This window comes from Aquarana catesbeiana, linkage group LG08 (assembly GCF_042186555.1).
Source record: "Aquarana catesbeiana isolate 2022-GZ linkage group LG08, ASM4218655v1, whole genome shotgun sequence".
Taxonomy (NCBI): Eukaryota; Metazoa; Chordata; class Amphibia; order Anura; family Ranidae; genus Aquarana; species Aquarana catesbeiana.
Window position 1 is genome coordinate 303,355,131 of NC_133331.1, and position 15,765 is coordinate 303,370,895.

A 15,765-nucleotide genomic window follows, 5' to 3' on the forward strand; every position below is an offset into this window, starting at 1 on the left:
ATGTTGTAATAGCTCAGTCCCATCTACCTGATGATGGTGAGGGATGGTGTGATCTTCCTGTGTGGAATCCTGAGAATAAAGAGGATCACCCTCTACCACAGACTGCGGATCCCTGGACTTCTCTTCTTTTTCTACTTTAACCTCAAATTTGATGTCTTTCAGTTTTTCTCCCTAAACCCCAAATGGGATAAAACGGATTTATAAAAGGAAACAAGAGATGAAATAAAAGAATGCTATTTCGAAGCGTAGAATTCTACAACGTATTTGAGTTCTAATTGCTCAGTCCCATCTACCTGATGATGGTGAGGGATGGTGTGATCTTCCTGTGTGGAATCCCGGGAATACAGAGGATGGGGACATCTCTCTGGTGGGTTCCCATTACTGGATCCATCTGTAGGAAACACACACACTGACTGAATACATTGTTTCTTTTTCTTAAGCATAACATTTTTTTTCATTTTATCAAATAAGAACATGACAATTAAAGTTGTTGCAAATGGTACATAACATTATGATAATAAACATTGAAAAGGCATATAAAATAGGCTTCGATCAGATCTTGATGGCCTATTCCAGCCTACCCCTAATGGGTTCATGCTGTAGGTCTGGGGAGGTCATCACATTGAGCCGCTAGTCAGCCTGTACAACTTTAAGTAATTGTTTCTATGTGTTTATCAGATGATGGGGGATCTAGGTGGACCCTCCGTACTGCTCTCTCCTTTACAATAAAGTCTCCTCTTACCCGGTGATATGAGGGGTGGCTGATTCTCCATCATGACGTCCTTGTAGAGATCCTTGTGTCCTTCTAAATAAATTAATATTATTACTTCCTCTGCTGCCAGTTCCAACTATGTTTTTTTTTTTTTTAACAATAATTTTTATTTATTTTATCAAACAAATACAAATCATTTGAAGTTGCTGCATATATTATACAACATTTGTAATACAAAAACTGACAAGGCATAAAGTATAGTACTGATATAAACCTTGATGGCCTAGTCCAGCCTACCCCGGTTGGGTTCAAGCTGTAGGAATGGAAGGTCACCACATTAACTATGCTTCTTACAGTATAAACTATGAGTATAGAAATAATGTTGGGAAGGGAAATTAAAAATAACGAATAACCAAAAAGTAATGAATATCAGAGATATTGCTCTACACCGACTAATTGCTTAGGTGAATGGTCACAATATTTCAGCCTGAAGGGTAAATTTAAATTTTACATGCTTTTAGGTAATTGGAGGCTCTGGGATGGGATATCCAAATTTTTCAACTTTTACTGAAAGTGGTTATTAAGTGGTTTTTATAAGCTAGCATTAATTCAAATTGTGCCTGGGTATTCAATCTAGTTATGACAGTAGATAGATTGGGTGCTTCCGTAGATTTCCAGAGATAAGCTATTGTAAGTCTTGAGGCTATTAAAATGTGGACCACAATTGTTCTATGTATAGTGGGGTATTTCTCGAGGTCTATACCTAGTAGGGCTGAATAATCAACAAATCATCATTGTGTATAGAACACTGGGACAATGCTCAAAAAATAACTAACAGGTGGTATTTGACCCCGTATAAATTATCCAACATCTACCCATCCACACCCGACATTTGTTGGAGGTGTAATGAGCAAACTGGAAATCTTATACACACCCTCTGGAGTTGCAAAACCCTGAAAAGCTTTTGGAACTCAATCTCATCATTTATAGCAGATATTACAGGAAACCTTTCCACGCTTACTCCCACCTCAGCCAACAATGTTTTCTTTTTACTTCCTCACAACTCTCCCCTCACGCAGGACGTCCTGTTTAGACCCCTACATCACTTCCTGTTCCTTAATTACATCACTTCCTGTTCCTCACCTACATCACTTCCTGTTCCTTCACTACATCACTTCCTGCCCCATCACTTCCTGTGCATCTATCACTTCCTGTTTGCACCTGACATCACTTCCTCACCAGTTGTGCGTTCACTTCCTTCCTATGTCTGTACAATCACATTCTTTCTGTCTCCGCGTTCTATTCAATATAATAGGAAAAGATCTCCATCTCTATATTTATTATGTGTCTGTTCTACAATCCAGCAACTCCAGATGCATAGTTGGATAAATAGCTCAATATTCACAATGTATCTGGTTTCTAATTCAGAGGCTTCGCATGTACAACTGGATAAATGGTTCTATATTTGGGATGTGTCTAGTCTATAAACCAGAGGCTCTGGATGGACAGTTGGATAAATGGTTCTATATTTAGGATGTATCTAGTCTATAAACCAGAGGCTCTGGATGGACAGTTGGATAAATGGTTCTATATTTAGGATGTATCTAGTCTATAAACCAGAGGCTCTGGATGGACATATTTTCTGGTCTATAACCCCCTTCATGCCTAAGCCTTTTTTTGACATCTGTTGCTCACAAGTTAAAATCAGTAATTTTTGCTAGAAATATAAATATATATATATATATATATATATATAGTGTGCGGGCAGAGATAGATTGAGCTAGATTAGGCAGGCAGGTTAGTTAGTGGCGTTCAGGCAGTGTATTTGATATATGTATATATATACAGTATATATGTATACATACAGTATCTCACAAAAGTGAGTACACCCCTCACATTTTTTAAATATTTTATTCTATCTTTTCCTGTGACAACACTGAAGAAATGACACTTTGCTAGAATGTAAAGTATTGAGTGTACAGCTTGTATAACAGTGTAAATTTGCTGTCCCCCAAAATAATTCAACACACAGCCATTAACATAGTTGCCAACATTGCAAAAAAAATATGTGGGACACTTTCTTGGCTGTAGGTGGAGCCGTACAATAATTAGGGGGCGAGGCATTCGTTTGTAGGCGTGGCTTAGCAATAAAAAATAAAACTGCGGCGCGCAAAGAGCGTCAGGGGAAAAATGGGCGTGGTTTACATGAAATAGTGGGCATGGCTTAAATGGGCGTGGCTCAAATGGGGTGTGGTTAGAGTCTGAGATGAATGAGGGATGGAGAGGGAAAGGGGGACAGAGGAATGACGGGACAGCAGCCCCAGATCCTACACAACAATAGAAATATGTGTATTCTAGAAAGTTTAACAATCAGCAGATAAAGATACCCCCAACACTTGGTGTTAACGCTTCAATCATCCCGGCACCATGATTGTTATGGTGTCAGGTTGATTGAAGCGCATTATTTCTATTATTACATTGTAATATAAAATTAAATCATTCAACTCACCATAATGCCGAATCAGTGGGATCCCTGAGCGTGTCACTAGCCACGTCGCCTGCCACAAGCAGAGTCCATCCTTGCATCAGGTGCCACCAGCAGAGTCTGTCCTTGCATCAGGTGCCCCCAGCAGAGTCTGTCCTTGCATCAGGGGTCCCCAGCAGAGTCCATCCTTGCATCAGGGGTCCCCAGCAGAGTCCGTCCTTGCATCAGGGGTCCCCAGCAGAGTCTGTCCTTGCATCAGGTGCCCCCAACAGAGTCTGTCCTTGCATCAGGTGTCCCCAGCAGAGTCTGTCCTCGTATCAGGTGTCCCCAGCAGAGTCTGCCCTCGTATCAGGTGCCCCAGGCAGAGTCCCTCCTTGCATCAGGTGCCCTCAGCAGAGTCTGTCCTCGCATCAGGTGCCCCCAGCAGAGTCAGTATAGACCCCCTCAGTGCAGACCCCCTCAGTGCAGACCCCCCTCCATCAGTGCAGACCCCCTCAGTGCAGACCCCCTCCATCAATGCAGACCCCCCTCCATCAGTACAGACCCCCTCAGTGCAGACCCCCTCAGTGCAGAACCCCCTCCATCAGTGCAGACCCCCTCAGTGCAGACCCCCCTCCATCAGTGCAGACCCCCTCAGTGCAGACCCCCCTCCATCAATGCAGACGCCCTCAGTGCAGACCCCCCTCCATCAGTGCAGACCCCCTTCCTTCAGTACAGACACCCTCAGTGCAGACCCCCCTCCATCAATGCAGACGCCCTCAGTGCAGACCCCCCTCCATCAGTGCAGACCCCCCTCCATCAATGCAGATGCTCTCTGTGCAGACCCCCCTCCATCAGTGCAGACCCCCCTCCATCAATGCAGACCCCCTCAGTGCAGACCCCCCCTCCGTCAATGAAGACCCCCTCAGTGCAGACCCCCCTCCATCAATGCAGACCCCCCTCCATCAGTACAGACCCCCTCAGTGCAGACCCCCTCAGTGCAGACCCCCCTCCATCAGTGCAGACCCCCTCAGTGCAGACCCCCTCCATCAATGCAGACCCCCCTCCATCAGTACAGACCCCCTCAGTGCAGACCCCCTCAGTGCAGAACCCCCTCCATCAGTGCAGACCCCCTCAGTGCAGACCCCCCTCCATCAGTGCAGACCCCCTCAGTGCAGACCCCCCTCCATCAATGCAGACGCCCTCAGTGCAGACCCCCCTCCATCAGTGCAGACCCCCTTCCTTCAGTACAGACACCCTCAGTGCAGACCCCCCTCCATCAATGCAGACGCCCTCAGTGCAGACCCCCCTCCATCAGTGCAGACCCCCCTCCATCAATGCAGATGCTCTCTGTGCAGACCCCCCTCCATCAGTGCAGACCCCCCTCCATCAATGCAGACCCCCTCAGTGCAGACCCCCCCTCCGTCAATGAAGACCCCCTCAGTGCAGACCCCCCTCCATCAATGCAGACCCCCCTCCATCAGTGCAGACCCCCCTCCATCAATGCAGACCCCCCATCAGTGCAGACCCCCCCTCCGTCAATGAAGACCCCCTCAGTGCAGACCCCCCTCCATCAATGCAGACCCCCCATCAGTGCAGACCCCACTCCATCAATGCAGACCCCCCATCAGTGCAGACCACCTCAGTGCAGACCCCTCTCCATCAGTGCAGAAGGGTGCAGAAGCCCTCAGCAGACCCACCTCAGTGCATACCCCCCCGCTCCCATAACGCCCCCCCAGGCCCCAGCACATGTGACTGTCCATTACAGCGGCAGCCTGCGCTGTGTGTTCATTGGAGAGGGGAACATAAAAAGAGAGTCGGGACTTTAAATGAGGTCATGGAAACCATGTAGGTACCAGGGGTAGCAGTGCAATTTATTAATCAAATGACATGCATAAAACAATTCAAGAAAGAACCACATAATATGGAGAAGGACATTGTAATAAATATCATTCCAAAAATCACAGCACATGTATTTGTGCATATGCGATCAACATCAAGGGTACAATCCACTTGGCGCCACATAGTGGTCTAGTAGAGAAATTTAGTGCATGTACAAAGAATTCATAATATGTACAAAAAACAATACCACAGCACAACGAAATAAATAATTAAATACTATAGTATAAGAAAAACATGATAGTTGTCCTTGAGATGATGTAATGTCAACATATGTTGGTGTCCCAGAAGCCCGACGCGTTTCGTGTAGAACACACTCATCAGGGGCCAGATGGTCAGGGATTTCTAAGAAGTAATACAACATAAGGTGAGTCTAACAAGATAACCCCTATTGGTAGTAGGGGAGGGGTGAGTCACCCTAAAGCACTTACATGTGAGTAGTACATTGGGACATGGCAGGTGCTGGGCCAAGACCAACAGGCATCTCTCCCGGGAGCTGAGGTGCAGCGGAATGCGCGCTGGCGAGCCGGGTACACAGGGTCCCCCCCAGAGAGCGGCGCGGGAGCCACAGAGCCGAGACGTATAAAGTATCGCCAGAGAGTGCCAAACTGAAATACCTGGGAGAGAGTTGAATTGAAGCAATGTGTGAAATTTCATGTTGGTGAAAAGACCCAATGATATCTCTCTAATGAGCATGGTGAAAACAGGGAGGTCTGTGCCTGAGAAAACTGCATATTTAAAATTAGAGCATAAAAAGTATCCACATCCAACATAGTGGACTGTGGTATGAACACAATTGAAGAAATTCAAAACAGGCAGCAGAGGTAACACTGATTACAACCAGCCAGAAAGTGGATGAAATGGCCATGTATAAACTTACATGCATCCCAGGCAGGAGAGAGGGCACTGTGGAATGAGTGATGATGAACCATCTCGGGACAGGGGGGGCAAGATATACCCGACAGAAACCACGTGCACGCTGTCCGCGTACACCAGCGTCACCCGAGCACGGCAGAGAAAGGGGGGGCGGGGCTCTGACTCTGACGGCGGCCTCCGTCAGTCAGCAGCATCCGCACCCCCCATCTGACTGGCTACATGGAGGAACTCATGCATCGCGTCGTGACGCCGGTATTGGCGCCCGACGCGGGGCAAGGGGGGTTTGACGCCGATGCGCTGAGGGCGCCCGCCCTACCCCCCTTAAAGCAGCAAAATGCGCTCCCTCCCGCATACAACCGGAGCGGGGGGGAGGGCAGAGGGGACAAGCAGAGCGCATCGCAGCTCCCGAGTGTGAGATACAAAGCCAGTCCTGGGTACAGCACTGTCACGTCTCATCCCTATGGGGGATGACAAGTAAGTCAGTTGTGCTGCCTGATCTCATGGACACCAAAGGGTGTCCAGGATCAGCAGAACCTGAATATGGGAAATAACCATACAGGTACATGGATACCTAACGTGTGGGTGGCAGGGGAACACTGCCAAACCTCTCCAGGGACCTCCATCCCTATGTAGGATCAATAGAGAAGGGGAATGGGGGGAAGTGGGACTTTAAATGAGGCATCTAATGGTGCCTCCATCCCTGTATGCGAACATAAAAAGAGAGTCGGGACTTTAAATGAGGTCATGGAAACCATGTAGGTACCAGGGGTAGCAGTGCAATTTATTAATCAAATGACATGCATAAAACAATTCAAGAAAGAACCACATAATATGGAGAAGGACATTGTAATAAATATCATTCCAAAAATCACAGCACTATGTTGGATGTGGATACTTTTTATGCTCTAATTTTAAATATGCAGTTTTCTCAGGCACAGACCTCCCTGTTTTCACCATGCTCATTAGAGAGATATCATTGGGTCTTTTCACCAACATGAAATTTTACACATTGCTTCAATTCAACTCTCTCCCAGGCATTTCAGTTTGGCACTCTCTGGCGATACTTTATACGTCTCGGCTCTGTGGCTCCCGCGCCGCTCTCTGGGGGGGACCCTGTGTACCCGGCTCGCCAGCGCGCATTCCGCTGCACCTCAGCTCCCGGGAGAGATGCCTGTTGGTCTTGGCCCAGCACCTGCCATGTCCTAATGTACTACTCACATGTAAGTGCTTTAGGGTGACTCACCCCTCCCCTACTACCAATAGGAGTTATCTTGTTAGACTCACCTTATGTTGTATTACTTCTTAGAAATCCCTGACCATCTGGCCCCTGATGAGTGTGTTCTACACGAAACGCGTCGGGCTTCTGGGACACCAACATATGTTGACATTACATCATCTCAAGGACAACTATCATGTTTTTCTTATACTATAGTATTTAATTATTTATTTCGTTGTGCTGTGGTATTGTTTTTTGTACATATTATGAATTCTTTGTACATGCACTAAATTTCTCTACTAGACCACTATGTGGCGCCAAGTGGATTGTACCTTTGATGTTGATCGCATATGCACAAATACATGTGCTGTGATTTTTGGAATGATATTTATTACAATGTCCTTCTCCATATTATGTGGTTCTTTCTTGAATTGTTTTATGCATGTCATTTGATTAATAAATTGCACTGCTACCCCTGGTACCTACATGGTTGCCATGACCTCATTTAAGGTCCCGACTCTCTTTTTATGTTCGCATACAGGGATGGAGGCACCATTAGATGCCTCATTTAAAGTCCCACTTCCCCCCATTCCCCTTCTCTATTGATTGGAGAGGGAAGGGGCCGATCCGTGCGAGAGGAGAAACCGATTTATTGGCTGCACGGATCGATCCCCCTTCCTCTCTCTACTGAACACAAGGGGGAGCGTTCTAGCGGCGGGACCGGCTGCCATTTTACTGAAGCCTGTTGCCATAAAAATGTAAAATGCAAACATTCCCGAATTTCGCTGGGCAAATCCCGATTCGGGACAGCCTCTGATCGGGACGAGGGTCCCAAAATCGGGATTGTTCTGAGAAAATCGGGACTGTTGGCAACTATGCATTAATGTCTAAACCGCTGGCAACAAGAGTGAGTACACTGTGCTGCCCCAACGTGGCATAGAATTTATATAGATTGTTTTCCTAACCATTCTCTATGGATGTTTTATATATAGTTCACATGCTGCCATCTAGTGACCTTTTGTGGTAATGCACTTGTTTTATTATGTTCTTTTTCCCTTATGTTATGACACACTTCCTTTATATGTAATGCTCCACCCTTCTTCCTGTTATTGTACTTTCTGTGTCATGGATGCAGCTACAAGCCACATGTAACATGGGCACATGTATTCTGCATTGTAAGCTACAGACAATATCATCTTTTGACCGCATAAATACCACAACCTATTCATCTGTTTGTATCCTGTCATCTGCTGTAACCTGATGTTCAGAATAAAAGCATCTTGTGGATGGTATTTGGTGAGTTCAAACTATCTGATGAGGATTGTCCTCAGTGATTATATCTTATACAGGCCAGGCATAGAGATCTCACAAGGGATAATCGCTTCACAACAATCAAAGTCAGAATAGTCAAAATATGTATAGAATTCCCACAGCCTACTGTGTATATGTGTGCGCCTGATCTGCAATCAAGCTCAGTGTCATCCGCCATCTTGTGAAGCACATGGTCGCACGAGTTTACTGCACCTCATGTGAATGTTAAAAACAGTTTCTCTACATTGAACTGCTTTACCCCACCTGTCTAAGCTGCTGTTCGTCTTCTTAAAGAGACAGTACCAATTCTTGCAAAAACGTGAAAAATGTCTAGACAAGACTCTGAGCACCCTTTTGTGGCTGAACCAACGCAGATGGAATCCGTATACCACGCTACTACACTTCTGCCTCCCTTGCCACAAGTCAGAGGAAAGAGCTTCACATCTTCTCAGATGCATCTACTGAGGCCATAGCACCTGTCGCTTACCTCAAGGTAAGAGATTCTTCTAATCAAGCCCACATAGGGTTTCTTTTTGGGAAAGCTAAGTTAGCACCTAAGCCTGAAAACATGATTCCCAGGCTTGAACTTTGTGGGACTTTGCTAGCTGTAGAAATAGCAGATTTCATACTGTGTGAGCTAGACATTCAGATAGATGACGTCAGATTCTACACAGACAGCAAAGTTGTTCTGGGCTACATATACAACCAGACTAAACATTTCTATGTTTATGTCAGCAACTGTCAGCAAATCCATCTGAAATTAACCCTGCAGATCATGCCACCAGGCCAGTGTCTGCAAGTGTCTTTGCAAAGTCTTCTTGGTTAACAGGGCCTGAATTCCTGCTGGATCATTCAGAAGAAACCACAGCTGATGTCTTCAGTCTTCTAGAACTTGACAAGGATCCAGAGACTCGTCTTAAGGTTAAAACCCTTGTCACCAGAACTGAACAAAGACTCATCTTGGGCTGTCAATGCTTTGAACATTTCTCCAAGTGGAGAAGGCTTGTACGCACCATCGCAAGGTTAGTTCATATTGCAGATTGTTTCCACACAAAGCTCACAGATGCTCACTGTCAAGGTTGGCACGTTTGCCAAAGGCTTCTTTCTGGAAAAGACATTGCTGAAGGTGAACTGATCATAATATGCAGTGTACAACAGAGTGTCTTTGGCTCAGAAATTAAATGTATCCGTGATAAGAGGGACATTGCAAAAACAGTCCAATTGCCAACCTGAATCCATTCATTGACAATGATGGTATCTTAAGGGTTGGTGGACATTTAAACAAGGCTGAGTTAAGTGAGCAAGAACAGAATCCTCTCATTATACCTGCTCGCCATCACATCACCACTTTGCTCATACGGCACTACCATGAAGGGGTTAAGCACCAAGGAAGACACTTCACAGAGGGTGCCATAAGAGCTGCAGGCCTTTGGATTATACGAGCAAAAAGACAGATCACAGCTACACTGCACAGCTGTATTCAGTGCCGCAAACTGAGAGGAAAACATTAGCAACAGCAAATGTCAGATTTACAAGACCTACCCACGAGATTTTAACCACCTTCCTGGCAGAGGCATCTGCCATATTCAATTCAAGACCACTTGTTCCAGTGTCCAAAGACCCAGAGACCCCAACTATCCTTACCCCAGCTACTCTTCTTAGCCAGAAGCTTGGGTCTGTTCCTGTTCCACCTGGAAACTTTAAAGCAGGAAATCTGTGCTATGACCAATGGAAACGAGTACAACACCTAGCCAACTGCTTCTGGAATCATTGGAAGATGGAGTATCTTTCTACTTTGCAAGGACGCAGGAAATGGCAAAGGCTGAACCCTAACATACAAGTTGGAGATCTTGTTCTGCTTAAGGACCAGCAAGCTGAAAGAATCGAATGGCCCATGGGACTTATTGTAAAGAGCGTTCCTAGTGATGACGGTAAGGTACATAAGGTGGAGGTGAAGGCTTCAAGACGGGACTGTAAAGACTTTCATCAGACCTATCACGGAACTTATTCTGCTCTTGCCCTTTGGAGAATGAACTTGTTTGCGTATATTGCTGGATCCTACCTGTGACTTCAAGAAGAAAGTCTCTTGAACTTTAGTTGACATAAGCCTTGAAGCCTTGAATTAAGAGCTATTGTTATTGCATTATGTGAATGTTCTTTTTATGTCTTTCAGGTCATTAAGACATCTAGCAAATTACACTGTTTGTTATTTGCAGTTGCATAAATACCATTCTGATGTATATAGTGACATTTACCATGCCAGACGGGGAGTGTGTTGCCCTAACGGGGCATAGAATTTATATAAATTGTTTTCTATGGACGTTTTATATTTAGTTTTAGTTCACATGCTGCCATCTAGTGACCTTTTGTGGTAATGCACTTGTTTTATTATGTTCTTTTTCCCTTATGTTATGACACACTTCCTTTATATGTAATGCTCCACCCTTCTTCCTGTAATTGTACTTCCTGTGTCATGGATGCAGCTACAAGCCACATGTAGCAGGGCACATGTATTCTGCATTGTAAGGTACTGACAGTATCATCTTTTGACTGCATAGATACCACAACCTATTCATCTGTTTCTATCCTGTCATCTGCTGTAACCTGATGTTCAGAATAAAAGCATCTTGTGGATGGAATCGGTATTTGGTGAGTTCAAATCGGTCTGATGAGGATTGTCCTTGGTGATTATATCGTATACAGGCCAGGCATAGAGGTCTCACAAGGGATAATCGCTTCACAACAATCAGAGTCAGAATATACACCCTAAGTGAAAATGTCCAAATTGGGCCCAATTAGCCATTTTCCCTCCCCGATGTCATGTGACTCGTTAGTGTTGCAAGGTCTCAGGTGTGAATGGGGAGCAGGTGTGTTAAATTTGGTGTTATCGCTCTCACTCTCTCATATTGGTCACTGGAATTTCAACATGGCATCTCCTGACAAAGAACTCTCTGAGGATCTGAAAAAAAGAATTGTTGCTCTACATAAAGATGGCCTAGGCTATAAGAAGATTGCCAAGACCCTGAAACAGCTGCAGCACGGTGGCCAAGACCATATAGCGGTTTAACAGGACAGGTTCCACTCAGAATAGGCCTCGTCATGGTCGACCAAAGAAGTTGAGTGCACATGCTCAGCGTCATATTTAGTGGTTGTCTTTGGGACAAAAAAAAAACATATGAGTGCTGCCAGCATTGCTGCAGAGGTTGAAGGGGTGGGGGGTCAGCCTGTCAGTGCTCAGACCATAAAATTGGACGGCATGGCTGCCGTCCCAGAAGGAAGCCTCTTCTAATGATGATGCACAAGTAAGCCCACAAACAGTTTGCTGAAGACAAGCAGACTAAGGACATGGATTACTGGAACCATGTCCTGTGGTCTGATGAGACCAAGATAAGCTTATTTGGTTCAGATGGTGTCAAGTGTGTGTGGCGGCAACCAGGTAAGGAGTACAAAGACAAGTGTGTCTTGCTTACAGTCAAGCATGGTGGTGGGAGTGTCATGGTCTGGGGCTGCATGAGTGCTGCCGGCACTGGGGAGCTACAGTTCACTGAGGGAACCATGAATGCCAAAATGTACTGTGACATACTGAAGCAGAGCATGATCCCCTCCCTTCAGACTGGGCTGCAGGGCAGTATTCCAACATGATAACGACCCAAAACACACCTTCAAGGACGACCACTGCCTTGCTAAAGAAGCTGAAGATAAAGGTGATGGATTGGCCAAGCATGTCTCCAGACCTAAACCCTATTGAGCATCTGTAGGGCATCCTCAAACAGAAGGTGGAGGAGTGCAAGGTCTCTAACATCCACCAGCTCCGTGATGTTATCATGGATGAGTGGAAGAGGACTCTGATGGCAACCTGTGAAGCTCTGGTGAACTCCGTGTCCAAGAGGGTTAAGACAGTGCTGAAAAATAATGGTGGCCACACAAAATATTAACAATTTTGGCACAATTTGAACATTTTAACTTAGGGGTGTACTTACTTTTGTTGCCAGCGGTTTAGACATTAATGGCTATGTGTTGAGTTATTTTGAGGGGACAGAAAATTTACACTGTTATACAAGCTGTACACTCACTACTTTACATTATAGCAAAGTGTCATTTCTTCAGTGTTGTCACAGTAAAAGATTGGAGAAAATATTTACAAAAATGTGAGGGGTGTACTTACTTTTGGGAGATATATGTATTTTTATATATATATTGTTGTGGAAATTTTATTAAGATGTATTTAATATGTATTGTCACAGTGTTTCCCAATGTTAGTTCTCCTGCAGCGGACTGGGGCAGACTGACGCTGGTTGAGACCCGTTTTGGTAGTGGAAAGCTTCTTGAGGATGCAGAGAAGTGTTTGCAGAATGGGGATATGTCCGCCAGCGAAGGGCCCCTGTGCAATGCACAGACGATCGTCTGGGGGGATGGGTTCACTCTGCAAAGACATTATCGGTTATGGGGGATGTACGCTTGTGTCTCTAATCAACACGTAGGGAGGCTATGGCGTGTTCCTGCAGATAATCTCCCATCCTCAGGAATGGTAGTATAATCCGGTTATGCGTTGTTCTCTGAAATGGTGAAAACAGCAGTCTGAGTGCGTTATGGTCGAGGACAGCATCCATGATTTCAAGGCCAGCCATGCGGCTTCCTTTGTCTTACTGGAGATAATGGCTTACAGGTACAGGGGGCGGAAAATCATACACACTGCCCCTGCCCAGACACACCCATAGACTGCCCTAGTCATTGTTCATTGGTTGAGATTTGTATAACTCCTCCTGTTTAAAGGAATGCCTGTGCTTGATTGGACGATTGTGAGGCTAACAAGCTCTATTGTTATATTAATATAGATCACTCCCATTATCGGCAAGTCTGCCTGTGGAGCTAAGGTTGTGAGGATGGTGGTCATGTCTGTTTACTTTGAAAGATACGAGAAACAGGGTTGTACACAGATGCATTATACCAAAAGGCTGAAAGGGCGCTTTATTAGGAGACATGGATTACGCACAGTGTATAGTGGAAGTTCCATGACAATATATATATACTCTGCATTTAGTGTAGACTAGATATTCAGTGATGACTCTATATTCAGTCAGTGTAGTATATATAACACAGTGTATTGAAGTGGTTAAGAGGAACCACGGGCCAAAATGTAAAAAATTTTTTTGCGGGGGTCCCCCCAAAACCCATGCCAGGCACTTCAGGTCTGGTATGGATTTTAAGGGGAACCCTGCGCCAATTTTTTTTTTAAATGGCGTAGGGGTCCCCCCAAAATCCATACCAGACCTTTATCCGAGCAAGCAGCCTGAGGAGGTTGATGAGCGAGCGCCCCCCCCCCCCACCTGAACTATACCAGGCCATTTGCCCTGTGTCCCCCCCAAAGCACCTTGTCTCCATGTTGATGTTGTTTGCCCTCAACAAGAGACAAACTGCTTACTGGTTGAACAGACAGTGGGGTTTACAGAAGGTAGTGACCCATCAGGCTGGGAGGGTGGGAAATGGCTCCGGTGTGAAGCAGTGCAGTGGACCATGTTTAAGATGACAGCCAAGGATAATGTTAAAGCTTCTATGACAATATCTGAGTGGAATGCAACAAGGGTGTCAGGAACCATGAATCAGACTGAGACAGAAAATGCAGTTAAAAAAAAAATCACACCTTTAATGTAATAGAAATAAATAGTACAGATCAGGAACATAATCAAAACATAAGCCAGGGTTCGTAATCAGACGAGCCGGTATTCAGGAAGCCAAAGATCAGGAACCAGAAGGGACGTCAGCCGGGCAAAGTCTTTAACAGGAACTCAGAGACACTCAGGATATGTTAAATAAGGTGAAGGCATGAAAGACATGAACAAGGCAGTTTAAACAGCCAGAAGGGGCTGGCTGTAGGCTGGACTGATGAGGCAGGTAATGGTAACCAGGTGAGCCACTGTGGAAACAATGAGTGGCTGGTAATTAACTGACAGCTGAGCAGCCTTGAGCACTGGGAAGAGAGCTTCTAGAAGCCCAGCCCTGACAAAGGTTTAATTACCTCCTTCATCAGCCACAGAGCATGTGTCATTAATATGTGTTCCGTTTTAAAGGGATGAAGTGGCAACCCTAGATTATACATTGCTGAAAGCAGAAATACTAGCCAGGCTAGACGTGACTGTTGCTTTGAGGGTGAGCCGAGTTCATGGCTGGTGCTTTGACAGGGCTAAGCCTGCCTGTGTGCAGCTCTATCATCTAATGCAGGGGGTCTCCAAACTTTTCAAAGGGCCAGTTTTATTGTCCTACTAAGGCTAGCAAAGGGCCACATTTGTCCCTCGGACCGCAGTTTGGAGACCCCTGATCTAATGCACCTGTTCCAGGAGGTCAGGACTCTGTGCAGGCCAGTAAAGTTCCTGCACCCCAAACTTGCTCATCCATGTCTTTATGGACCTTGCTTTGTGCACTGGTCCAAATCATTTGGTGGAGGGGGATTATGGTATTTTGTTGTTTTTCAGGGTTTGGGCTTGGCCCCTTAGTTCCAGTGAAGAGAACTCGGAAGACATCAACATACCAAGACATTTTGGACAATTTCATGCTCCCAACATTGTGGGAACAGTTTGGGGATGGCCCCTTCCTGTTCCACCAAGACTGCCCACCAGTGCACAAAGCAAGGTCCATAGAGACATGGATGAGGGAGTTTGGGGTGGAGGAACTTGTCTGGCCTGTGCAGAGTCCTGACCTCAACCCGATAGGACACCTTTGGGATGAATTGGAGCGGAGATTGCAAGCCAGGCCGTTTCGTCCAACATCAGTGCCTGACCTTACCAATGCGCTTCTGGAAGAATGGTCAAACATTCCCATAGACACACTCCTAAACCTTGTGGACAGCCTTCCCAGAAGAGTTGAAGCTGTTAAGGGTGGGCCAACTCAATATTGAACAGACATCCACCAGCCTCTCTGACCAGCTGCTTAATAAACAAGTACCCGCCCTCTACTATTAACCCGCTCCTAAACCTGCACCAGGCTGACTCGTCTACAACAGAGCTCTTCATACTATGACTCTCCAGATGTTCAGGAACTACAATTCTCACCATGCCTGGTCATGTCTGTGAATGTCAGAGTATTACAATGTCTCATGGGATGTGTAGTTCTGCAACAGCTGGAGGGCCGAAGTTTGGAGATCCCTGATCTACAACATCAATAAGGAAGCTCACTCCTATGAATTCTCTGGTGTTGCAAAAGGTTTCCTTTCAAATGGAAAGATTTCCCGCACTCTGAACATGAATAAGGATGTTCACCCGTATGAATTTTCTGATATTCAACAGGATTATT

General features: G+C 45.6%; 1 protein-coding gene across 1 annotated transcript in view; it reads right to left on the minus strand.

The window, feature by feature from the left end:
* The window catches only part of LOC141106877 (uncharacterized), a 211,149-nt gene that overhangs the window by 86,032 nt on the left and 109,352 nt on the right, over positions 1 to 15,765 (minus strand). The window contains exons 23-27 of the mRNA XM_073597806.1: positions 15,648 to 15,744; positions 1,647 to 1,685; positions 743 to 805; positions 294 to 391; positions 28 to 171 (exon numbers count right to left, since the gene is read on the minus strand). Of these exons, the coding sequence (XP_073453907.1) occupies positions 28 to 171; positions 294 to 391; positions 743 to 805; positions 1,647 to 1,685; positions 15,648 to 15,744 (441 nt within the window). The remainder of the gene's footprint in view (positions 1 to 27; positions 172 to 293; positions 392 to 742; positions 806 to 1,646; positions 1,686 to 15,647; positions 15,745 to 15,765) is intronic.